At 44.0% G+C, this 27,704-nt stretch overlaps 1 protein-coding gene across 1 annotated transcript in view; it reads left to right on the top strand.

Annotated features, from left to right (window-relative positions):
• Positions 1–766: 766 nt before the first annotated feature.
• dicer1 (dicer 1, ribonuclease type III) overlaps positions 767–27,704 on the top strand; it is an 89,446-nt gene continuing 62,508 nt past the window's right edge. Inside the window, exons 1-9 of the mRNA XM_079527398.1 lie at positions 767–919; positions 8,285–8,336; positions 11,714–11,843; positions 14,638–14,903; positions 16,394–16,556; positions 22,377–22,507; positions 23,158–23,292; positions 26,673–26,836; positions 27,432–27,600. Of these exons, the coding sequence (XP_079383524.1) occupies positions 14,790–14,903; positions 16,394–16,556; positions 22,377–22,507; positions 23,158–23,292; positions 26,673–26,836; positions 27,432–27,600 (876 nt within the window). The 5' untranslated portion in view covers positions 767–919; positions 8,285–8,336; positions 11,714–11,843; positions 14,638–14,789. The remainder of the gene's footprint in view (positions 920–8,284; positions 8,337–11,713; positions 11,844–14,637; positions 14,904–16,393; positions 16,557–22,376; positions 22,508–23,157; positions 23,293–26,672; positions 26,837–27,431; positions 27,601–27,704) is intronic.

Below are 27,704 nucleotides of genomic sequence, written 5' to 3'. Positions count from 1 at the left end.
CCCAGGCAATCAGACTCTTGAACTCCACTCTCCCCCTATAGTAGATGAACTTGGGGACTCGGGAGGTATGCGTTCTTATGTAAAATAAAATACATGACATGAATGAACTCTATATTCAGTTTTTATTACTGTGTTTTTTTCTGGCTATGCTTTTTTATTATATGAATTCAAGTAGTTCTTTTTTTAGGATTTATTTAATTCAGAGTATTGTTTTGCACTTGATATTTTTATTCTTCTATGAGTCTATCTGTCTAGCTGTCTTTTTTAAAATAGGAGAAACATCATTTCGTTTTTTTTCCTTCCTTATGGGGCTAAGCAAAGCAAAGCAAAGTTACTATATTTACCCAGGGTAACTGGACTAAGCATCAGATACTTGTTTACAGCCAGGCCCTGCTCATAGAACATTTCGTGGTAGTGGTTCAATGCCTTGCTCAAGGGCACTTCAGCGGTGGTAATTTTAACGTGCCGGTCCGGGGATACGAACTGGCGACCTTCCGGTATCAAGACCACTCCGCAAACCGTTCGGCCACCGCTGCCACTACTTGCAGTTGGACAAACAATTTGAACAAATGAGAAATAAAGCAATCTTGGATCATCCAAATGTTTATTTTTCTTTTTGGGGGGGGGGGGGGGGGGGGGGGGGGCTGATTGAACAGATTGGCATGGCAAAAACCCTCGCCGTTTTTTGCAGACCCAATGTGCTTGTTTCTCTCTCTCACACACACCGTGACACAAGACGTGGCAACACTGAGGCCCAGGTGCAAGGAGGAAGCGGTGGTCCCATAGCGGTGGATGGACGAGCAACACAGCCTGCTAATCGGCACCGCACGGCGGCTGGAGGGAACGGGCAAGAGCGGCGGGGGGCGTCAGGTCAGGCGGAACCATTTCAGCCCCGAATAAATACATATACCACTTTCTGGTGAGACGAGCTGGATGATAAACGCCTGTTCAGACAAGTGTGTGCGACCCGTCGGCCTTATGTGTGTGTGTGTGTGTCTGTATGTATACATGGAGGCTAGCTGGTAGCAAAGCGTGCTAACTGTGCAGCAATGGAGACATGCATGCTGCTTTCTGCACCGCGTGTGTGTGTGTGTGTGACGTTGATAATAACACGGTATTTGGTTCGAGGGAGGGAATAAAGCAGCAGGTTGGTTAGCATGCCGTTAGCCCATCATGATATTAACCCCCCCCCATGCTAGTTAGCTTGGTCGCTACTAGCTTTAGCATCTGTCTTCATATTAACTACGCCGTTGCACCGAAGTCGGCGACCTATCGAATTCTGCGACTCCACCACGCAGAGGTCGCTGTTTAGTTGCTTGGCCTTTTGACACTTTACTTAATCTAAAAAGACGCTCATAAAATAACTCCGTCCACTCCGCACTGCCTGTATTAAAACATGCTGGAAATGGTGTGAGTGAATTAACAAATGCACGGCCTTCTCTTTAAAAGCAATACAAATATAATAAGACATGAGTCGAGTGAGCGACCCCCTGAAGTCACAGAATTGGATAGATGCCCGATGTCGGCGCAGCACCGCATGAGGGACTGTTTGGTTCAGTCCACAAACTGCACACTTGTCACACCAACACCAACAAGAGGTTCCATTCCATGTGGAAGCAAACGGTGCTTTGCTCAAGTCCGTTTGCATTCTGTTGTGTGTTTATTGTAGCAATATTTATATATATATATATATATATATATATATATTTTTTTTTTTGTATCACCTTTGTGTTTGTTACATTTTGAGTATATTTTAGATGTAGCTGGGTGACAGACAGTCTGACAGAAGGGCCATTGCATTCCGAAGCCATTTCTCTTTGTCACATATAATGTAGCCTATCTATTTACAATAAATTAATTATGTTTTATTATATCTGATCATCCACATTTGGGTCATATTGTGTTTTGGTGTTGCTGATTAACTCACCCTGGTCTCTCCAGTGCCAAACATCCATATATCTAGTAATAGCGCAGTAATAAGTTGCAATACGTGATTTAACTTATTTGCTATGTGAATATGAAATTGCTGGACATTTGCTACATTTATCAATTCTTCCACGAGATGCATGGAAACCATATACAACTTATTTGATCCCTAAAATGTGACTTGGGTGCAGTGTTACCATATTCTTTGTCATTGGTTCTCTCACGTTTTTATTTATTTTATGATCCATATGACTTGAGAGTGTCGGGTCCATTCAGTTCTATTTGTACACACTGAGTTCTATTCCTCTTAAAAGGCTCCATTTGGAACCCTGAGGGTTCCCGGACTCCACTTTGAGAACTGCTGTGGTGTGCTAACTGTACGCTCTTAAGCTGTACTTTATAAACACCAAGCCTCAAGCTAGTGTTGTTTTGAGGTAATGGTGTCAGTCGCACGTTTCAATCCGTGCTACTGTGTTAATCTGGTTCGCCACTGTGGCACCCCGCCGCTTGAATTGTGTAAAGGCAAAACAAGTCGGTGTGCTTAATTGTAATGCTGTAGTAATCATTCAATAACTCCCCTAATGAAAGCTTTGTTGGAACTCGACCCAGGAACACACAAGGTATGAGAGCCGTGAATGCACTAATGGCGCTATAGGAGAAGATTCATGTTTGACAGCGTTTTGCTCTGCGAAAAGACAGATTGGTCTCTCCTGGAAGCATTGATGCTCTTGACTTGTGTCCGTGCGGTAATGTGTTTGTTTGACTTTGCTTGCAAGGATCTGCAGTGTGCTGCGTGTAGCTTCTCTGGCAGCTCCTAGGGCTTTCTTGTTTATGTCACTGTCAAGTGTGCTTGGCCTGGTTTATATATTCCCCTGATTTTGGCACAGGTTCAAGGACCTAGCTAATCTTTTATACTTGTGAGTCAGAGTTGGTAGAGGCGGTTGAAAGGTTGAATTCCAGGTTTCCCCCGTGCCGGACCGGTATTGAAGTCACGGTTGACGGATTTAATCGCCGATCGATTCAGGCGCTGCTGTAAATGCAAGTTCACCAGCTTCCCCAATACAAGGGGTCTGTAAGGCGCCTTGATTATGGCAAGAATCATAATAATCACGATGATTTTTGGTAAATTTGAGATCAAAATTGGTTAACACGATTAAAAATGTACTTTGGAAATAACACAATGCATTTATTAAACTAAAAGGCAAACAAACGCAATACTGTCGATTTTCTTGAACCTGCATTTTTGTTCCTTTGGTTTTGCCGTAGTAGACCACTTCGTATTGCATTTCAGTTGAATCAAACGGCGCGGTCGTATTGCCTTGTGGTGCAGACAGACACCACCACAGTGTCATAAATCTTGCTCAATATTTGTTGTTCCTTGTCGGACTGTGTTTCCAAAAGGCTGAAGGTTTTTTTTTTTTTATCTGTATTGTTGGCCTCTCTTTCTATCATCTTGGCTCAAGCTGAAATAAACATGCCCCCAGCCTAACTAAGAGTGAGTTTGGGCGAGCGACAGGGTAAAGGAAAAGGGGCGAGCAGGATTTGGAATGGTGCTTCTCAAACATTTTCATGTCAGCAGTGGTGGCAAAAGTACTCACTTTTTTCTTTTACTTAGGTACAACTTTGGAATTCAAAATCTACTTGAGTAAAAGTACAAAAGTATTTATCAAAATGGACTTAAGAGTATCAACATAGAACGTACTCATTATGCAGAATGTCCCAATTAGCCCTTTGCTAAATCCCACCCCAAAAAGCGATTGGCCAATCCAAATAGTTTAGAAACTGTTGCTATGCCGGTCAAGCTTTCGCCACCTCATAGCTGTCAGTGTTATTTTGCATGTGTGTTGTTGAACATTTACACGGCTTAACGTCGAAAGTTACACGATTGACCCACCCAGGTGATGGCAATAATAGTTAATACTAATGACCGTAGTCTTACCGTGCAACATGAAAACTCCTGTCGGGCGGTCGTTAAAAGTACATTTCTCCCTCTGCCATTTCCTCGTATTTCTAGTTTATTTAAATTATGTCATGCACATTTGCCCAGTGCATAGCCTACTGCAGGCCTGGTTGACCAGATTTAGAAGACATTTTGAAGGTTTTGCTTCTGAAATGATCCATTATTTATATGGAGAAATCCCATCATTTAACACCCTGGGCGGCATAAACGGAGTTCTCCGTCCTATCAAATAGTAATGCCCAGCGCTCGGGATGGAGATTTATTGATATCAAAACCGATCGCATCGCTGGGAGCGTCTGTTGGGCAACATTCAATGTCATTTCCGGTTGGGACGTCATCCAAAATGTTCAATGCATCGCATCGCGACACATTGTGAGCTTGTAGAGTGGCTATTTTCAATATAGCTCATCCGCTGAAAAAAACTCAAGTGAGGTGCCGGAGCCACAAAGGGAACATGAGGAAAAATAAAGGGAAGCTCCGCACACTCAGATCTGCGCACAATCGATGTATTTATTTAGCAAGCTTTCGGTCTACTGACCGGCTTCTTCAGGCATAATCAAAAAGTGACATATAGGACAGAATATATGTTCATCACTTGATTGGATGATTGATCACACCTATGTCAAAACATTCCAAGTTGTTTTGAAAATGGCAGATCTACGGGATGCACACGCAGATCCGACATATTGTGATAATATATAACTCATTTTGCTAGGGGCCCCCTGGAACCCTTCTAGGACCCCTGAGGGAACCACGGCATTATAACAAGAACATGTATCAATAGAGCACCGAAGTCCTGACGTAACTCACTCATCCCTTCGATTCCCCTGGTTCACGGAAGTAATTTCTCTATGGAGAAAAACATGGGCTCATCTTAAAATCGTTTCATATAAGTATAAATAAACAAGCTGTCTCTGTTATTGTCATGGAGGTGTCTCTGTATCGTTTGCAACAGTCAGTCACTCTGAGTCAGTCTGTTTCTACTGAAAATGTAACTAATTCAGTAGCAGTAACATTAGCATTTTCTCTCAGTCAGTTGATTCTTAATATCCATATGAGTGAAACGGCCGGGGTGTCTTTTTCAAACACAGTTCTTATATGAGGCGATCTAAAACCCCCCTATGGGGATTATAATGCAAATAAAAAGTACATGAACCTGTGGATTTGCACCCTCTACCGATATTGACGTCAGACTTCGGTGCTCTATTCAGCACATGCCATTATTTGTACCGATTGTATTGCCACAGCCAGATCATTCCAAGTCATCACTGAATGTCTGTGTAAACGCAGTAAATGAACACCCTGATCTTGGCCATGGCGGTCCATCATAATCTTGACCCAAAAACGAGGACATTTCCTAAATATGCGGTGATTCACCTCCAGCCTCAGACAAGCATTTCCACGTGTCCAGAAGCTGGACTGGACACAGCACGTGCAACATCAGTGCTATGTCATGGAAATAAAGTTGACAAGTGCTGGAAATGTGGAAGGGCTGGTAATTAATTTCAAAGACAAACCAGAGGCAGCATTTATCTGGGCCACCCCCGTAGTTTGACTCTTAACCCATTATGGGCGGGAACCCCTTTTTGGTGTTCTAAACATTATGTTATAATTTAGCTATTGGAAAAATAGCCACCGAGTGGCGCGCTACAAGCTTGTAGGTCTGCTATTTTTGAAAAATCGTGAAAATGTGCCTTAAATCTTCGAATATATATTCTTTCAGTGTTTCAGTTTTTAACTCAAATCTTTGCTTCTGGAGGGTCCCTGGAACAACATATTTTCAGATGGGGGTCGGCGGCATATTACATATATAATTTTTGGGGTCCTTGAGATGAAATACTGAGAACCACTGATGTAGAAACATGAGGTTTTTCAGAAAAAATACATTTTAAAAATACGTTGTTTAAATTTCGACGTCAGGCCTAAACGGGTTAATATTGTTAACTCCCTACATAGGGAGGCCCCATGGATTAGAGTTCGCAGTCACCATGACTGATTTCACTCATTGTCTCCACCAGGCCGAAGGCATGGCGAGAGAGTATGCTTTGCACTCTGCCCCAAACTTTCCAGAACGACCTGCTATAGCGCCACCAGGAGGCCACTTTATCTAGTTGATTTGATGAGATGAAAGGGTATTCGATCAAAATGATCAACCTAGCTATGAAATATGTTCAGAAGCATCTTCTATAAAACCCCTAATGTCTCGGGATATTACATAAATAATTCTAGTAGTCTACATATTGTAAGTAATTATTAAATAAATGGCGCTAGTGTCAAAGACGTGAGACGTGTGTTTTTTTTTGTTGCTATTAATCCCCTAAGGCCTATTCTTACACTCACTCACTTCCAGTAGGCCACCAACACCCATGCAGGGCATGAAGGTGTTTCTGTCAATTACTGCACTGTGTTATGGAACAGGTCCTTGGCATAGGATATTTAGGAGGACTCCCATCAGCGCCTCTTTATAGTTTTCATTCTCAGGGGGGGGGGGGGGGGGGGGGGACGACGACGACGCAGTCAGCCCCGGTGAATAATACGGTTAGATTTTGATTTAGAGCCTGGATGTAGGAGGGGGGAGGAGGAGGAGGGGGGGAGGTCGGCAGTTTTAACCAGCAGCAAATGTTGTGTGAGCGCACCATTAAAAATGACTGTCTGCTGAGCTGCGCCGACTGGCCCCGGGGATTGGTTGCAGCTGTGCGGCACAGCGGTGGTCGAGGCGAGAGACGTGTGGTCTTGATTTGGGGCCGCTTTGCGTCTGTCGGGGGGAAGTGTTGAAAGGTCGCCCGTCTCTGTCTGCAGGTTTATGTGTTGATTTCGTCGACTATAAAACTAAGACGAAAAATGTTCGACGACTACCTTTTTCCACTGACGAAAAGTAAATGGAAGCTAAATGAAAAGTAAGCTATGATGACTAAAACTAAGACTAAATATACTGACAATTTCGTCAAATTAAAAACTAGACTAACATTTTAGGAAGGGACTAGTGGACAAGAGATATACAGTATTGTATTAAGTCATTTTACAATTGGTTGCAACAACAAACAGCCGATCTACGGCTGCGACGCGTTGTAGAGCTTGTAGATCGGCTGTTTTCAGCAAGTGTAAAAACAGTCATTACGACGGCATCGGGGCCCGCCAGGATACATTTTAGTCTACTAAATCAACTGTAGATTTAGTCGACTAAAACTAGACTAAAGCTTAAACATTCCAGGTGACTAAAATGTGACCTAAAACTAAATAAACTATCCAAGAGACTGTGACAAAAACAACACTGGTTCCCAGCCAAATGATCGATAGTGAGGAACCAAATGGACGCTCTGCGTTCCATTTGTACTGTATGCTTTCAGCGTTCCATAGGTCCCTCCCTCGGCATATCTTTTCAAATGGGGGTCCGCAGGCTAATATGTGTCAATTTGGGGGTCCTTGAGTCCTAGATGTGAATACGTTTGAGATGCACTGCTCTGAACGTGACTGCTGCCCACCCAGAATCGGCTGACTTTCATTAGAGCCCGACCCTGTGACAGGTTTGGGGGTCCAATAATTCCTATCCCTGATTTTTGTTCAGGTCAAGGACCCCCCAGATTGATTGATGTATTTGACCATGGGACCGCCTATCTGAAAATAGTTTGTGCCAGGGACCCCCAGAAAAGAAGATTTGTGTAAACACGAACATTGTCCTAACACAAACATGGAATGCCATTGATTGACAATGGCCAGCTTTGAGTTTGTGTACTGTAAACACAAACATTGAATACCATTGACAGTGAATGGCCAGCTTTGAGTAACACAAACATTGCTTAAACACAAACATTGAAGACAAAAGTGAGGACACAAATTGTGATTGGCCAGAATGAGATGATGTATGATAATCACTTCACACAGGTGTGATTCTTTTCAAAATGGCAGATCCCAGACCACCGATAAGTGATGTTTTGACGACAAACTTTATAAAAAAGAAAGAAAAACACTCTCTGGGTTTGATTAACCCATTTTGACCTGAGATCAGATTCTAAAAATGTCTTCTACATCCTGACAGTTTTCTGAAAAAGCTATGTTTCTATGTCAGTCGTTCTTCGATTTTTCAAAAATAGCAGACCTACAAGCTCGTAGCGCGCCACTCGGTGGCACGCTATGAGCTTGTAGATCTGCTATTTTTCAATAGCATAACATAATGCTAACACCAAAAGGGGTTCCCGCCCATAATGGCTTAACATTTGAGAACATTGAATTTATAAGCCATGAAGCCAAGTATAAATCTAATAAATCTTATTGAAGCCTTGAAAAAAATAGCCTTGAAAAAACGTGTAGTTAAAAATCCGGCTGCAATACCGATGTCGTCAAAAGAGTCGGCAAAATGTCAGCCTTCTCAGCCTTCTCCTTTCTGTTTTCTTCTCACAGAGCTGTGCAACCCCAGTTCCAAGTCCCACCATCACTGCCCTTCTGTACAGAGGTAAGATTGGTTTCTACTATTTTTTTCTTTTTTTTAAATGTTTTTTTTTGTGGCTTTCGCCTTTATTTTATATTTTTTATGGAGGGACAGACAGTAGGCTGACAGGAAATGGGGGGGGGGAAGACATGCAGTAAAGGCCGTCGGGATCGGGAGTCGAACCCGCGGCACACTGCCATACTGGATTACCAGCCAAGGTGCCTGGACCACTGAGCCATGGCCCAGGCGGTTTCTACTATTCTGTCCCAATAAAAATATTGATCTTGTCCGGTGATATCCATAGTTTAAAGGAGAATTCCATACTAGAAGGCTTTCTTACCTTTATTTGTAGTTGTTACGTCCCTACCAAAGAGGTCCAGGTGTTTTATTGGCTATTTCCCTTACCATAAGCCCTCATTGAATTGCATTGAATTGAATGGGGCATTGGGGTGTTGTGCTAATTTAATTCGCTCCATCGCTTCCATCGCTCAAACATATTTTTTTTGTATATATCTTCTCTTCATAATGTAAATAGTATCCCAAGCAGTGCACTTTACTACTTATTTCGATGGAAATAAGCACAAATTAGCACAAAAACCCAACCCCCATTGAGGGCTTACGGTAGGGGAAATAGCCAATAATGCACTTTTGCACAAAATAACCCCTGGACCTCTTTGGTGGGGACGTAACGACTACAGATAAAGGTAAGAAAGCCTTCTAGCATGGAATTGTCCTTGAACTCGCGTGTCTTTTTTCCCACTCTGAAATTAAACGCCCTACTTGATCTTACTTCAGCGTCACACTAGTGACTAAAGCATCAAAACTCAAAACTCGCTACTTCTGAATTTGAATCCTGAAACATCGATGTAAATAGGTTTTCAATGTAATGTGTCCCGAGAAACATGCGTAAGCTAAGAACGTAGCTAGAACATATCTATATAATGACACTATACATATAAACTATACATATATACTATACTATGCAGTACATATATACTATGAAGTGCTATGACTACATACAATGCAATTATTGTGCTGTCTACATAACATGCTATAAGTCTGAATCAAATGCTATCTAAGTCTAAAAAGTGCTGTCTAAGGGGGTAGGGTAAGTGCTATGGGCCATGGTGGAGTCTGAAAAGGTGGGTTTTCAGACTACGGCGGAAGATTGGGAGTGATGCTGCAGTTCTGACTGCAACGGGGAGTGCATTCCACAGTTTTGGAGCCAGAAGGGAGAAGAGTTTGGGACGTGTGGAGCGTTGTCCCGGCGTTTTTAGTGAGGGTACTCACAGGGACATTTTATGAGTCCCACTTCAACGACGTTAGGAGTCATATTTTGCAATTTTTTTACATTTAACTCCCATTTCATTTGATATGGTTATAATGTGGTTATATTCATGTAGAAAACAGAAGAAGAAATGATTATTATAACTAAAGCTAGCAAAATAAACTAGGATAAAAAACAGTACAGTATAGTGCATCCCGTGGATGCAGAGGTCGTTGTTTTATTGCGTCCCTTAACTATAAACTGCGTTTTGGGATGCAAAATGCACCCTATTTTAATCTCTGCTGAAAAGTAGCAGTTTTCGGACGTATGAATGAGGTTTCCACCTCGACAGAGACGATATTCAAGATGTAGCTGGTTAGCTGGAGAGTGGCCATGTTTTTTTTTTTTCCTTGGGCCTGCCAAGCTGGGGAGGATGTTGTCAGAGTTTAAGCCATTTTGGGCGGGAGCCCCTCTTGGTGTTAGCATTATGTTATGCTTTAGCTATTGAAAAATAGCAGATCTACAAGCTCATAGCGCGCCACCGAGTGGCGCGCTACGAGCTTGTAGGTCTGCTATTTTTGAAAAATCGAAGAACGACTGACATAGAAACATAGCTTTTTCAGAAAACTGTCAGGATGTAGCATTTTTAGAATCTGATCTCAGGTCTAAATGAGTTAAATCAGTGCACGTGTTGTTGTGTTTCCACCCTGACATCATCTTTACCCTGAACGTTTCTCTCGGCCCGTCAGGCTTCCATCCGCACATCCTGCTGCAGTTGTTTGGTAAATAAAGGGATTACGGAGTCCTGATTTTTATCGTGAATGTGAATGGAGGCCAGTGGGAAGCCCGGGGAAGTTCCTTTGACAATTTTCCGCAAATTCAGCGGAAACTGTTCTCTAACATCAGACTTATAACAAAAAATAAAATAAAAAGAATATGGCCATCACCTGTGCTTATCTTCAGGGCCACTTGTTTTTGTTCAGACAACAGCTAGTCTCATCAAGTAAATTAGTAGATGAATACATTTTGTCAAGGCCTATTCATAGTCCACGTTTAGGTGATAAGGTGACCACCAAAACGGTGGTCAGCCTATGAGCCTGAAGGCTCATTCATAGTCTGGATTTTCGGTGGTGAGGTGACCACCGGAGCTGAAATAACGTTGAGCGGTGGACGGTGAGTAAAAACAGAGAGAAGGGCTAGGGAGAGCGGTGGTTTGCTCTTCACCGCAGCTCGTGACGTCATGTTGTAGTTCGGTGGTCACCTCACCACCCGGAAATCCAGACTATAGGCTCATACATAGTCTGGATTTTCGGTGGTGAGGTGACCACCGAACTACAACATGACGTCACGAGCCGCGGTGAAGAGCAAACCACCGCCTCAGCCCGTTTTTACTCACCACCGGTCCACCGCTCAACATTATTTCAGCTCCGGTGGTCAGCTCACCACCGGAGCGGTGGTCAGCTCACCACCGAAAACCCAGACTATGAATGAGCCTTTAGAATAACGCTTTAGGTGACCACCGTTTCGGTGTCACCTCATTGGCTGACCACCGTTTTGGTGCTCACCTTATTAACTAAAACTGGACTATGAATATAGGCCTGTCCCCTTGGCTGATTTCAGTCATTTGGATTCCATAGAAGCCGGAATGTCTTCAGTTGTGAGCTTGTAGATCTGATCTGTTTTTTTTAATATATGTTTTTGGTGTTTTTTGCCTTTTTATTGATAGGGTACAGTAATTAGACAGGAAAGGGGGAGAGAGATGGGGAGTGACACATGGCAAAGGCCGTCGAGGTCGGGAGTCGAACCCGCGGCACGCCGTCCGGCTGGCTTGGCAGCCTAGGTGCCCAGACGGTTGAGCTAACCGTCCGGGCCGTCGTTTTTTTTATTTTTAAGATGAAAGACTATTTGTAGAGGCAACAGAATACACGCTTAGAAGCGTCTTCCACAAATGTGAATGATCTCAGAATTGTCTCAACTATAAATGAATGAATGAAATGAATCTGTGAATTATTCTCCCAACTGGTTTGGCTGCTTGAACGGCAACATTCAAACTTTGGAGTCATGAGATTTTATGTCTATGCTTCACTCACCTCATGCTCATCAGGCTCATTGTCCGCATGCTGTGCGTTGGCAGGTCAGGTCAAGCTGCGAGCGGGAGGGAGATGCGGGCGGGGCACCTCGTCAGGAGTTGATCGAGGGATAATAGTCTATGATGAAGCCCAGATTAAGTGCTATTTGCCTGCCCAGTACCTCTGGCCTTACCTGTGAGTATACGTTAACGTTTCACATTACACATACAGTTGGGTGCCACCGATATTGTCCCTTATCATTTGACCCATTTAGGCCTGACCTCAACATTTTAAATCCTCCAGTTTTCTGAAATAAATATTTTCAAGATTTTTCAAAAATAGCAGACCTACAAGCTCGTAGCGCGCCACTCGGTGGCGCGCTATGAGCTTGTAGATCTGCTATTTTTCAATAGCTAAATTATAACATAATGTTTAAAACACCAAAAGGGGTTTGTGTTGATTTCTAAGACGAAAAATGTTTCGTCGGCTACCTTTTTTTTCCACTGAGGAAAACTAAATGAAAACTAACCTATGATGACTGAAACTGAGACTAAATATACTGACAATTTCGTCAACAAATACAAACTAAAATGTTAGGAAGGGGACTAGTGGACAAGAGATCCAGTATAAGTCATTTTACACATTTGTTTGCATGCTGAAAATAGCCGATCTACAAGCTCACAAGCGTTGTGAGCTTCTAGATCGGCTATTTTCAGCAAGTGGAAAAAAAGTTCCGCCAAAATACATTTTAGTCCACTAAATCAGGGGTTCTCAACGTTTTTGGCCGGGGACCCCCGGAAATGCTTTGGCAACGTCTCGGGACCCCCGCCCCGCCCCCTCCCGACCCCCAATATAAATTGACTGCTACAATAACCTTAAACCATTTTGGGCGGGAACCCCTTTTGGTGTTTTAAGCATTGTTATAATTTAGCTATTGAAAAATAGCAGATCTACAAGCTCATAGCGCGCCACCGAGTGGCGCGCTACGAGCTTGTAGGTCTGCTATATTTGAAAAATCGTGAAAATAAAATTTTAAAAAAAATCTTTTCTTTTCTTTTTTTTTTTTAAAAATAATTTGGGGACCCCCTAAAATAATTTGGCGACCCCCCCGAGGGGTCGCGACCCGCGGGTTGAGAACCCCTGCACTAAATCAACTGTAGATTTAGTCGACTAAAATCTGACTTGACACTAAAACATTCCGGGTGACTACAATGTGAGTAAAACTAAATGAAAACTATTCAAGAGACTATGGACTAAAACTAAATGAAAACTATTCAAGAGACTATGGACTAAAACTAAATGAAAACTATTCAAGAGACTATAGACTAAAACTGAAATCGAAATGTGCTGAACAAAAACAACAGTGCGGTTCACATTACACGCCACACAGAGAGACTGAAAAGGCGTATTGTTTTGCATCACACCTCAGTTGACGGTTGCGTGTCAGTCGCTGCAACACGCCCATGTGTGTGAAGGAGGAAACCTGCCTGCTCAGGTTATGTTACTTACTGCACACCCCCCCAGGGACTGATGGCCTACAATGCCACCACATAGTACTGCTCAGTGGGCATTGTGTTCTTTCAGGGAGACTATTGATTGTATTCTTGGTGATTGTGCATGTATATATATATGTCAGTGGTTCCCAACGTTTTTAAAGTCAAACCCCAAAATGACATGTATCTGGACGGAGACCCCCCCCCACTCCCCAAACCCAGGGCTGTCACAATTACATTTAAGTTGCCGATTAATTGTCTCACAAATAATTGCCAATAAAGATTTAATGATTTTTGCGTTGAACATTGGAATGTTACAAATTGCACACGGCAGAACAAGTAAGTATTAAATATACAAATCTGTCACATCACTGACACATTTAATCACTTTCAATAATGTTTTCCTTACAAAAAAAGCGGAAATAGTTGATCTACAAGCTTACAGCGCATCACAAAGTGACGTGTTGTAAGCTTGTAGATGTGCTAGTTCTGTTAAAAAATGTATGGACATTTACGGACATTTTTAACGATTGATGATCAAGCAAAAATAATTGTGACAGGCCCCCCACACCAGAAGAGAAGATTTATGTTGGAATACTGGAAAACAAGCTTGCAGTGGCTCGGCGCTGTGTCTCGAGCTTACAGATCTGCAGTGTTGTTTTTGGCAGCAAATTTAGGTTTTAGTCATAGTCTCTTGCAGTGACGTAGAGTCTGTGGGGGCCGGGGGGCCAGGGCCCCCATGAGGAATTGGACCAGGGATCTCGGCCCCCACGAGAAATTGGACCTGAATATATATTCGCCTCGGTTCGTCCCGTTTGTGCCGCATCAGGTCGCGCCCGTTCGCGCAATTCTCGTCTATTCAAGAGACTCTCTTGAATAGTTTTCATTTCGTTTTAGTCACCTGGAATGTTTTAGTGTTAGTCTGGTTTTAGTCGACTACATGTAATTTGATTTTAGTCGACTAAATCTACAGTTGATTTAGTTGACTAAAATGTACTTTTAGGCCTTGATGCCGTCGTAATGACTGATTTTACACTTGCTGAAAATAGCCGATCTACAAGCTTGTAGATCGGCTAACTAACTGTAAAATGACTCATACTGGATCTCTTGTCCACTAGTCCCTTCCTAACATTTTAGTCTAGTTTTTTTTTGTAGACGAAATTGTCAGTATATTTAGTCTTAGTTTTGGTCATCATAGCTTAGTTTTCATTTAGTTTCCATTTAGTTTTCGTCAGTGGAAAAAGGTAGTCGACGAACATTTTTTCGTCTTAGTATTAGTCGACGAAATCAACACTGCAGATCTGCTACTTTTTGGCGCTTTCGTGTGGCGCCGTGGTATGACAAAGTAGGGCTGTTCATTTACCAAAAAAACAAAACAAACCAACTCAAAAGGTTAAAAAACGTAAAATATAGAAAAAATAAGTTTTCTGCCCGGCGATACGCGACAATATGAGTCTAACCTGTACTTGGGTGTGTCTCTCTCTCTCTCTCCCCAGTGAACTTTTAACAGGAGGAAAGAGAAGGATGAAATGAGATAAGTGGACGACTGGAGGAGCCCAGCCCCCCCACCCCCTACCTCCACCCCCCCTCTCTCTCTCTGTGTGTGTGTGTGTGTGTGTGTGTGTGTGTGTGTGTGTGTGTGTGAAGCATGGCAGGTCTGCAGCTGGTCACCCCAGCGTCTTCACCCATGGGGCCTTTCTTTGGGCTGCCATGGCAACAGGAGGCCATCCATGACAACATCTACACACCTAGGAAATATCAGGCAAGGGGCCGCCCGCCGCCTGTTCTTTTTTTTCTTTTTCTTTTTACCGAAACATCTTAACCCATTTAGGCCTGATGTCAAAATAAATACAAAGTATTCTGAAATAATAGATTTGTTCCACATTTTCACGATTTTCACGGTCGAAATGAAGTCTTCTAAATTCTGACAGTTTTCTGAAATACCTCCATGTCTCTGTATCGGTGGTTCTCAATATTTCATGTCAAGGACCCCAAAAATGATATGTAAATGGCCTCTGACCCCTATCTGAAAATATGTTGTTTCAGGACCCCCCCCCCCCCCCCCCCCCCCCCCCCCAGAAGCAAAGAATTGAGTATATATATTCCAAATTTGCGCCACATTTTCACGACTTTTCAAAAATAGCAGACCTACAAGTTTGTAGCGCGGCACTCGGTCGGTGGCGCGCTATGAGCTTGTAGATCTGCTATTTTGCAACGGCTAAAGCATAACATAATGCCTAAAACACCAAAAAGGGGTTCCCGCCCAAAATGGGTTAAGCTGGTGTAATTATTCAGTCCCAATTAGTTGGGCCGAGGCGTTGGACAGCATAAGACCTGACCATGACTAGGGACAAAAATAACCTTTCACACGTGTCGCGTGGAATAGTTCACCTCAAGAAACCACTTTATTTCCATTCGTTTTACTCCCCCGTGAGTCTCGTTGCCGCCTTGAAAACGTGAAGGATTTTCGTTTTGTATAACATGTGAATTTAGAAATCCAAAAACCAAGAATATACTTGAGGAATTGAGGTGAACATAGGCCAAGATAGGCCACAGCAGAACCATATCAAAAATGCTTTCGTGAACATATTCCTAACTGTCTTCTACTGCAGGGGTTCTCAACGTTTTTGGCCGGGGACCCCCGACAATGCTTTGGCAACGTCTCGGGACCCCCGCCCCGCCCCCTCCCGACCCCCAATATAAATTGACTGCTACAATAACCTTAAACCATTTTGGGCGGGAACCCCTTTTGGTGTTTTAAGCATTGTTATAATTTAGCTATTGAAAAATAGCAGATCTACAAGCTCATAGCGCGCCACCGAGTGGCGCGCTATGAGCTTGTAGGTCTGCTATTTTTGAAAAATCGTGAAAATAAAAATTTAAAAGAAATCTTTTTTTTTATTTTATTTTTTTGAAAATAATTTGGGGACCCCCTAAAATAATTTGGCGACCCCCCGAGGGGTCGCGACCCACGGGTTGAGAACCCCTGTTCTACTGAGCCGTACACCACTTTGTTGAAAATACTGCCTTTATGTTGACAATTCAAACGCACGCCGACACATAATTTGTGCACGGGACTATTTTAGCCAGCAAGTGTGGAAAAAAATATATTTTCTTGTCCTATGGTTATACTTTTGGATAGGTCAGCTGAACACGAGATATTTCAAGTGGCCCGATATCTCGAAAACCGTTTGACCATTTGAAAGGCACACTTTAAACCTTTTTCATCTTTTAATTTCCAACCCGATACAGGTTGAACTTCTTGAAGCAGCTCTTGAACACAATACTATTGTCTGCTTGAATACTGGCTCAGGGAAGACGTTTATTGCAGTACTCTTGACAAAAGAACTCTCGCACCAAATCCGGGGAGACTTCCGAGAAAATGGAAAGAGGACGGTCTTTCTGGTGAATACAGGTAAGAGAAACAAGGACCTAATGATACATAAAGCATCCCTGTTACTACTGTACTTGTCTACCGATACATTTTTTTAAAATGTTTTTCTCCACTCATGTGTGGTGTTTAGACGAGTGTTCAGCCTTTTTAGTTTCAAGGACCCTCAGTTTGATATAGGGCATTCACTTCTAGTCATTTTTACTAGTTGACTATCTATTATGTAAAGACAAAAAAGGGAAATAAATATTTGTACATTTACAAACTGTACATTGGTGACTATAACTGTACCTGATCTTGAGGCCTCAAGATCAGGACCCCCCCCCCCCCCCCCATTTTTTCTTCTTATCAACTAGTCAACTAGTACCAACAAGGTTGACTAGTAGATTTACTAGTCGACTAGTTGAATAGTCGACTAGTTGCTTAATGCCCCAGTTTGATATGCGCCCCCATTTCATACCATTTGAATTTCCGAGACCCCAATCGACACGGTTAAATCCTCAGTATTAATATAACAAAAGTGGAACCAACTGGACCCCGTAACCATTTTGGTTGTGCACTCTTGTAGTTACAAAAGGGTCTATTTTGATTCCTAAAGATGAATAATGTTTTTGACCCCATGTTGAGAACAAGTGGTTTTAGAATTAGAAAGCATTACAGGCTGATGTGGTATAGTCCCTGCCCACCACCGCGGAGCTTGCGGGTTCAAATCCCCCCGGGTGCATCCGGCTCTGGGGTGCGGGCAGAACACATCCATCAAAGCTGTGTTCAGACACAAGTCAGGTGTCGGACACAAGTCAAGTGTCAGACACAAGTCAAGTGTCAGACACAAGTCAGGTGTCAGACACAAGTCAGGTGTCAGACACAAGTCAGGTGTCAGACATAAGTCAGGTGTCGGACACAAGTCAGGTGTCAGTCACAAGTCAGGTGTCAGACACAAGTCAGGTGTCAGACACAAGTCAAGTGTCAGACACAAGTCAGGTGTCAGACACAAGTCAGGTGTCAGACACAAGTCAAGTGTCAGACACAAGTCAGGTGTCAGACACAAGTCAAGTGTCAGACACAAGTCAAGTGTCAGACACAAGTCAAGTGTCAGACACAAGTCAGGTGTCAGACACAAGTCAAGTGTCAGACACAAGTCAAGTGTCAGACACAAGTCAGGTGTCAGACACAAGTCAAGTGTCAGACACAAGTCAAGTGTCAGACACAAGTCAAGTGTCAGACACAAGTCAGGTGTCAGACACAAGGCAAGTGTCTTGCACGCAGCCCAGTAAGGGCATAGGGTCGACCCCGCCCGCTCACCTCCGTCCCACCCCTTCCTGGTGCTGCGGCCATCTTGGAAACTAGACACAATACAAACAAAGGTAGAAGGGTGGGGCCGAGAAAGGCCCTTATTGGCCCCCCCGTGTTTTCGGGCGAGGGAAGCCAGGGCGGGCAGGGCCACATTTGTCACTGTACGTGCTGAGGGCGGGGGAGTGTTGAGCGGGGGAGTGTTGGGCGTGAGGAGTAAGGACGAAGGCTCTATGTCCTCCCGGTGGGGGTACGGTACCGGTCCTCACTGGTATTAGTGCAGGAACAAAAGCCCCAAAAGTTGACTATACCCCTCCCCGAGGTATAACAAAACGGGACATAGTTTTTTCATATCTTTAGGATGTCCCGTTCATGAAATGGATTGTCCCGAGATTTACTTTTACTGCAAAAGTCTTAAAATTGATCCATGAAGTGACTCACCACATAGGCAATAAAAAAACGCCTATCTGAAAGAGAGAGTTCCAAGTAAATCCTCTGTCATTTTTTACCTGCTGTTTGTTTTTACATCATACTTGCACAAATTGTCTACAGGTAGTGTGCCTACATCCCAGAACAATCAGAATGCCAATATTTGGTTCTAATGTGAATCAGCAGCCTTTTATATAAGGCCTTAAATAGGCGGAAATAGCAAAAAGTTTACTTTTCTGACATTCACTTGTAATTTTGGTCCTACTATTTATCAACAAAATGTGACATTGTTTTTTCATATCTTTAAGATGTCCTCTTCATGAAATGGATGGTCAGAAGTTTTACTTTTACTGCAAAAGTCATTAAATCCATCCATGAAGTGATCCCCACTGAAAGAAATGCCTACCCCCCACCACACACACACACACACACACACACACACACACACACACACACACACACACACACACACACACACACAAATATTATATATTTTTATGTTTACATGGAAATTCGAATATATTATTTTACTGTCCAATGACACAGGCCAAGTTATTGTGGAGTTGGATATTTCTGATGTGAAATGGCACAAGGGACCCCCACAAAAAGTCCACCCCAAAATGGTGCCCTTTTCTGGGGGTTGGGCACCTTCCCCCTCAGTGCTCTCTGCCCCCCGGATGCCAATATTTGGTTCTATTGTGAATAAGCAACCGTTTATATAAGGCCTTATTGTGACCGCAGGTCGCGTTTACTATGAAATCGTACATTTTTGTCCGTCAGTCAGTGTAACACTCTAAATCCCCATACATGGGAAAGCCCCAATATATGGTGCCCAGGTCTCATAACATCACGTGGCATCGGAGATCCCTGATGTCATAGTAAATACAACCTGATGTCGCAATTAAGCCCATACAGTATATGGAGATCCCTGATGTATCAATATTGGCCAGCAACTCTACATCTGACCTCAAACCGCGCCCGGCAGTCGGCGAAAACTAGAGTTCTCAACAGGCCTGAAAATTAAGGCCCAGCTCATGGGCCCTCATCAAACCCTTTACACTCAAGACACTGCCCCCGCTGCCACCCTTAGATCTATATGGAGCTGACCTGTTCTGACATTCCATATGTTGATCTGACCTCATCAAACCCTGTACACTCAAGACATGCTCCATATATGGCCAGTACAGAATTCATTCCATATGTTGATCTTACCCCCCATGCCAAAGCGCCAGTGCTCGCCCAGCAGTCACCCAGGTGGATGCGTGCACGTCACCTCGCCCTTTATGACGCGGTCGCTTCTCACCCTCAGGCGTCTTACTGGTTATAAGTGGATCTATCTATCTATCTATCTATCTATCTATCTATCTATCTATCTATCTATCTATCTATCTATCTATCTATCTATCTATCTATCTATCTAACAGTTTTCTTTTCAAGAGTTACTTCTAAATGTTCTAATCCTGATCTAATACTGTAAAATGCCTATACAAACTTAATAACAGGAAATATATTTTGATGCCATGTTTTTAGTTTACTCACATTCATGTGGAATCTAAGGATGTTTCTGTCTTGAGCCTATGCCTCAAAACAGCTGGAATGACAAAATATTGTTATATAAGGCAACATTGTTGTATGCTAGATGTATAGGTGTGAGTGAGGCCTAACGTCTTCTATGGTACTACATATCAATCAGCAGCTTATTCTCAATGTCATCTTGAGCATTGTGGGGGGAACTGACTGACTGGGGCCAAATTGGTTTCCATAAACTGCTGATTGTTGATTATTCATTAATAATGGCACACACAGGGGCACGGTGGCACAGTTGGTAGTGCTGTCGCCTCACAGCTAGAAGGTCCTGGGTTCGATTCCCGCTCGTGGCGCTGTGGGTGCTGGCGGCGTGTTTCCTCCTCCGCGTCATCAGTGCCCATACCCAAGGCGGGGTTGGCGAAAGGGGCTTTCTGTGTGGAGTTTGCATGTTCTCCCCGTGTCCCCTAGGGTAGGTACCCTCACAAAAAACATGCAGTAATCCTGGTCTCTAAACTGCCTCCCCCTGGCCAGCCGGGGTGCCTGATGGAGGGGAAAGGAACTGTTTGGAATAACATGTTCCTTCCACGCGCTACGTCCAACCAGGGAAACTCCCACTGTCAGGTGTAAAGGAGCAACTTGGACACTCAGGCATGAAGGAAGCATGAGTTCAAGTCCGTTGCTCTCCCCATGTCCCCCATATATGGGGACTAGGTTGGCGGAGGGTGTGTAGAGCCCAGGATCACATTAGATAATTGACACAGGGGTGAAAAATGGGTTACAAAATTGTGGGATAAAAATTATTAAAAAAAAAAAAGAATGGCACACACAAAGCTGTGAATTCTACAGCATTAAACCATACTGCATTTAGGCTATATGGACCTATAGAATACAACATTAATAATGTGTCATTCTTGATGCTTTCAGGTGTAGAGATATTAGGTCCATCTGAGAATAATAGATTCTATATGAATATGAAGTGGCTGGGTAAAAACATATTGTCTCCACCAGGCCGAAAGGCATGGCATCTCTATGTTTTTCACCCTGTCTGTCCGTCCGCGTGTGTCCGTCATCTGTTCAATAAAGAAACAGTTCTTTCAGATTTTTCATATTCCATCCTGACTGGCTAAGATTGACTTCCAGCCCACAATAACCTGTAATTGGTCTGGCGGAGACCTGTACTCTTGAGTGTAACACCTATGATTCTAACCCAGAGTGCCTATAAAACCCTAGCCTGGCTAATAAGCCAGACTCAAATTGCCAGAGGCAATTGTTTTTGACAACGGCTGATTCGTTGTGGCTTATTAGCCAGGCTAATAAAACCCTGCTCATGTAGGGTAGACACTACTGTCTACAGACACCTGTAGACACTGGGGTCACTGTATGCACTTTTTTTGGTGCAAAAAGTTAATTGAAGAATTGCATGACTTTTGCATTCAAAGTAAATAGATTGATGGTTGATACTGCAGTTTCTATGCTTTTGGCTATTTCTGCCTCTAATAAGGCCTTATATTAAAGCCTGCTGATTCACTATATAACCAAATATTGGCATTTAGGTTGCTTTAGGATGTACCTGACTAGACCATCTGTCCAAGCATGACATAAAACCAACCATGCAGCAGGTAGAAAATGACTTGGATCTCCCTCTTTCATGATTGAGGCGTTTTTTCATTATGTGGTGAGTCACTTCATGGATTAATTTCATGACTTTTGCAGTAAAAGTAAAACTTGGGACAATCCATTTCATGAAGGGGACATCCTAAAGATATGAAAAAACTATGTCCCATTTAGTTATACCCCTGATAAAGAGTAGGACAAGTGAATGTTGCTCAGAAAAGTTAACTTTTTGCTATTTCCGCCTATTTAATACCTTATATAAAAGGCTGCTGATTCACAATAGAACCAGATATTGGCATTCTGATTGTGCTGGGATGTAGGCACACTACCTGTAGACCATCTGTGCAAGTATGATGTAAAAACAATCAGCAGGTAGAAAATGACAGAGGATTTACTTGGAACTCCCTCTTTTAGGATAGGCGTTTTTTACCTATGTGGTGAGTCACTTCATGGATTAATTTCATGACTTTTGCAGTAAAAGTAAATCTCGGGACAATCCATTTCATGAAGGGGACATCCTAAAGATATGAAAAAACGTTGTCCCGTTTTGTTATACCTCGGGGAGGGGTACCTCAAAAACTAAGCCTCTTTTAGAGGGTTTTTTCCTGCACTATATGCGAGTCGGTAGGATACAACAGCAGTGTTGATTTCGTCTACTGAAAAATGTTCGACTACCTTTTTTTTTCACTGATAAACTAAATGGAAACTACATGAAAACTAAGCTATGATGACTAAAAGTGAGACTAAATATATTGACAAGACAGCCATGCAACAAGGTTGTGTCATGAAACCATGTGACTCCCATTGGAAACGCATCCAGGCGGCCATAACACACTGAAGACACAGGACACAAGTGTGTCTTCTTGCGTGTGAGTGAGGCCTAGATCTGGGAGAAACGAGGAAAGGAAATGATTCCAGGCCGGACTAGTATTTTCTGTGTAATAATAATAATAATAATAATAATGGTATCCCTGCCTTTTACAGTTCAGTCTGTGGTTCAGCAAGCAGCTACAGTCCGTACCCACTCGGACCTCCAGGTGGGAGAGTACACCAGCGTGGAGGAGACCTCGGCGTGGACACGGCAGCAGTGGTGCCGAGAGATGACCCAAAATCAGGTGCGGAGGAGGGAGGAGAGCCTCATCATCGGGGCCTACGTTAGCTCATTTCGACCGGAGGACGATTCTACAAATGTCTTCTAAAACAGTTTTCTGACAGTTAATCGCACACATTGTCATGTCAAGGACACCCCCCCTCCCCCAACGATATCTGCATTTGGCCACCGACCCCCCCCATCTGAAAATATGTTGTTCCAGGGACCCCCCCCCCCCAAGAAGCAAAGATTTGAGTTAAAAACGTTCACTGTGAAAGAAGATATTCAAAGATTTGCACTACATTTTCACGATTTTTCAAAAAATAGCAGACCTACAAGCTCGTAGCACGGCACTCGGTGCCGCGCTATGAGCTTGTTGATCTGCTATTTTTCAATAGCTAAAGTATATAACAATGCTTAAAACACCCCGCCCAAAATGGGTTAGACTCACACCACAAGGGCCATTTCTCCTGGGTTTAGTACATGAATTCATCAGCAGCAGTAGCATGGGTTTTCGTTAATGTATGTTTTAATGTAATAATAATAATAAACAAATATAACATAATTGTACAGTGGAGTGAAAGTAACAATATTTGCTTCGGACTTCGGAGTACCGAACATTTGACATTACTCAAGTAATGTATACAAACATTCCTCTGGCTCGCTCCCCGCCAGGTGCTGGTAATGACGTGCCACATATTCCAGCTGGTTCTGACGAACGGAATCCTACCACTGTCTCAAATCAACCTGGTGGTGTTCGACGAGTGTCACCTGGCCATCACCGACCACCCATACCGGGACATCATGAAGGTGAGTCCCCCCCGACGGTGGCCACAGTGTGTGTGTGTGTGTGTGTGTGTGTGTGTGTGTGTGTGTGTGTGTGTGTGTGTGTGTGTGTGTGTGTGTGTGTGTGTGTGTGTGTGTGTGTGTGTGTGTGTGTGTGTGTGTGTGTGTGTGTGTGTGTGTGTGTGTGTGTGTGTGTGTGTGTGTGTGTGTGTGTGTGTGTGTGTGTGTGTGTGTGTGTGTGTGTGTGAGTGTGTCACGCTGTAACACCACCCGCCCACCACCACGCACGCACAAAAAATCCAAAAAAAAAAGAGAAGCTGTGTGTGTGTGTGTGTGTCAGACTGCCACGTGTCTTACTTGTGTCACTCAGTGTTGATTTCGTCGACCAAAACCTGAGACGAAAAATGTTCGTCGACTACCTTTTTTCCACTGACAAAACCTATTTAACTAAATTAAAACGAGGCTATGGTGACTCAAACTAAGACTAAATATGCTGACGATTTCACAAATAAAAAAACTAGACTAAAATGTTCGGCAGGGACTAGGTGGACAAGAGATCCAGTATAAGTCATTTTACACTTGGTTGCGTGCTGAAAATAGCCGATCTACAAGCTCACAATGCGGCGCGGATGACTGATGTTAGTCCGCGCAAACGTTACTCGTTTACCTGCTTTTTACTAACACTAACTTTACAAAGATGCCCAGAACATCGGTATGAACCTGTGTAGTTTATGGCTGCTCCAACAGTAGTGGCAAAATTCAACTTTGGAGAGAAACGCCCGCCCGAATTTCGTTGCGCATTTAGTATTGTGATTACGGCACCGCTCATTGGTGGCTCGGGACCTTTCACTTTGGACTCCTCATCAAACACACCCAATGTTCTTGAGTCCAAACATGAGCTGCATCAGAAGGCCGCTCACGTCTGATTGCGTTGTTTATTTTGTGTCCAGAGTGGATTTCACGACACGTGATGATATATCCTTGATACTCGGCCCGCCGCAGCCCTCTGTGATTTAATGGAACATCCGTTCTCACAAACACAAACACACGCCTGACGAAGGCCAGAGGGGCCGAAAACAAACGCGTTTGTTTGTTTGACTGCTGCTGCTAAGCATTTAAACTTATATTGTTGAGTGCGGGTGTTCCCTTTTTTTCCCCTCTTTTGGTCCGCATAAAGTCTGCACGGACAAAACGCTTCAGGAAACGGAGGAGAAAAACATAACCTGTGTTGCTATGGATCCAATGTAGTAGTTGTTTTAGTCCAAAGTGGGGTTCGGGGACCCCTAGGGGTCCTTGAGGGAGTTCCAGGGGGTCCCCAGCAAAACAAATTCAAATAGACCCTTATGGGTATGTAACTCTGAGAGTGTACAGATGGAACCAAATGGACCCTAATGGGTATGTAACTCTGAGAGTGTACAGATGGAACCAAATGGACCCTAATGGGTATGTAACTCTGAGTGTACAGATGGAACCAAATGGACCCTAATGGGTATGTAACTCTGAGAGTGTACAGATGGAACCAAATGGACCCTAATGGGTCCAACATTGATTTTACAATATGAATTGGGGTCCCAGAGATAGAAATAGCATTAAATGGGGATCCGTAGACTAAGGTATGTCAAACTGGGCGTCCTTGAAATAAAACGGGTTGAGAATCACTGCTAGAGCCGTACAAATCTTCCCTGGCATATATTTTCAAATGTGGGTTCGTGAGCTAATTGGTGTCAATCTGGGGGTCCTTGACATGAAACAGTTTGGGAAGTTTAGTTGACTTGACCACTTTGACTTGTTAAGGCGGCAATAGAAGATCTACAAGCTCACAACGTGTCCGTTTGCAACGAGTTGTGAGCTTATAGAGCGGCTATATTTTTTTGCTGTTTTTGTGTGATACTATAGTACGACAAATTAGGACATGAATTCACGAAAAAACAGAGTTGAAATAATATGGAGACGCAAGGTGAGATGGGAACCTGCACCTGTTCCCAATTTCAGCCCTCGTGAGTCGAGCGTGCCAATCCTTTGTAGCCTAGTTTGTGATTTCCCACAAGTCGAGGTTTTTTTTGTTTTTAAGTACCCAGAATGGGGCAGAATACCATGTCTTCACCTCAGAGTTCCTCGCTCGCAGACCTCCATTGCAAGAAACGGCTTGTGTTAGCAGAAACTCACAATGTTTATCTTTAGCCAGAAACGTCACAAATCAGATCTGAACATCGGATGGATGATCATCACCACGTTCATCGCTCGTAGTTTCAGAGATAACAGCCAAAGAATATCCTATTTTTAATGGGACACTATGGGATGTCTCCTGGTGCCGGGGAGATCCTACTTTTAATGGGACCCTATGGGATGTCTCCTGGTGCCGGGGAGATCCTACTTTTAATGGGACCCTATGGGATGTCTCCTGGTGCCGGGGGGATCCTACTTTTAATGGGACCCTATGGGATGTCTCCTGGTGCCGGTGAGATCCTACTTTTAATGGGACCCTATGGGATGTCTCCTGGTGCCGGGGAGATCCTACTTTTAATGGGACCCTATGGGATGTCTCCTGGTGCCGGGGAGATCCTACTTTTAATGGGACCCTATGGCATGTCTCCTGGTGCCGGGGAGATCCTACTTTTAATGGGACCCTATGGGATGTCTCCTGGTGCCGGGGAGATCCTACTTTTAATGGGACCCTATGGCATGTCTCCTGGTGCCGGGGAGATCCTACTTTTAATGGGACCCTATGGGATGTCTCCTGGTGCCGGGGAGATCCTACTTTTAATGGGACCCTATGGCATGTCTCCTGGTGCCGGGGAGATCCTACTTTTAATGGGACCCTATGGGATGTCTCCTGGTGCCGGGGAGATCCTACTTTTAATGGGACCCTATGGGATGTCTCCTGGTGCCGGGGAGATCCTACTTTTAATGGGACCCTATGGGATGTCTCCTGGTGCCGGGGAGATCCTACTTTTAATGGGACCCTATGGGATGTCTCCTGGTGCCGGGGAGATCCTACTTTTAATGGGACCCTATGGGATGTCTCCTGGTGCCGGGGAGATCCTACTTTTAATGGGACCCTATGGATGTCTCCTGGTGCCGGGGAGATCCTACTTTTAATGGGACCCTATGGGATGTCTCCTGGTGCCGGGGAGATCCTACTTTTAATGGGACCCTATGGGATTTCTCCTGGTGCCGGGGAGATCCTACTTTTAATGGGACCCTATGGCATGTCTCCTGGTGCCGGGGAGATCCTACAGCCGGTGCCGGGGAGATCCTACAGTTTCATATCGATAAAGTGACGGAGAATTCCGCCGAAAGCAGACAACAGTTTGATTTGAAATGACTCAATATTGCGCCAAAGGCGGCCAATTGGTTAATAACCCAACTACCAATCTCTGTGTTCCTCTCTGCCCCCTCCCCAGCTGTGCGAGGGCTGTCCGTGCAGCCCTCCTCGTATCCTGGGCCTCACCGCCTCCATCCTGAACGGGAAGTGCGACCCGTCGGAGCTGGAGCAGAAGATCCTCAACCTGGAGCGCATCCTGAGGAGCAACGCAGAGACGGCCACCGACCTGGTGGTCCTGGACCGGTAGGCAACACGCGGGCCTTTAAGAGTAGTTCATATTTTAAAGATGGAGTGTTGTGATTTTTGTATTTTTTCCCCAGTTTGTCATGTGTTTATGAGGTGACCACACTTCATTAGACCCCTTGTTATGTGCGATGATGTCTTCCCTTTGTATTTAGGGTTTCATCCTGGAGGCTGAAACCTTGACAGTCAAAACGTGCCAATGAAAAACAAAACGGTGATATAGTGACATCACAGTATCATCCCCTCCCCTAACCCCTCCTCCTTTATCATACAACAGCGGCTGTGGGTGAGGCTTCAGTTCAGGTGGATCACCACCCACCAGGCAAACCAGGCATACTTAATGAACTCAACTGGTGCGGGTGTCCACAAAATCGTCATTTTAACAAATATTGTACTTTCATGTAAACAATCCTCCTCTATAATAATAATACCTGATGACCATGTTTTAGGGTGGAAAAATAACCATGGCACTCCATCTTTAAAGGTCAACTTTATTTTTTTTTAGTTTTTTGACAGGGGGCTGGGGGCATTCGAACATGGGGCTAAATACATTCCGTGCGGGGTATTCTAAAAAATGTTTAATGTCATCTTGCAGGTACGCCTCTCAGCCCAGAGAAGTGGTGTTGGACTGCGGCGCCTACGCCGACAAGAGCGGCCTCTCCTCGCACCTGCTGGCCGAGCTGGACGAGGCCATCCACTTCCTCAACGACTGCAACGTGTCGGCCGCCCGGGAGGACCGAGACCCCACCTTCATATCCAAACAGGTTAGAGACCCCCACCTTCATATCCATAACAGGTTAGAGACCCCCACCTTCATATCCATAACAGGTTAGAGACCCCACCTTCATATCCATAACAGGTTAGAGAC

Source organism: Electrona antarctica (genome assembly GCF_951216825.1).
Source record: "Electrona antarctica genome assembly, chromosome: 18".
Lineage (NCBI taxonomy): Eukaryota > Metazoa > Chordata > Actinopteri > Myctophiformes > Myctophidae > Electrona > Electrona antarctica.
The sequence above is the reverse complement of the archived record's forward strand: the minus strand, read 5'-3'. Positions and strand labels throughout refer to the sequence as shown.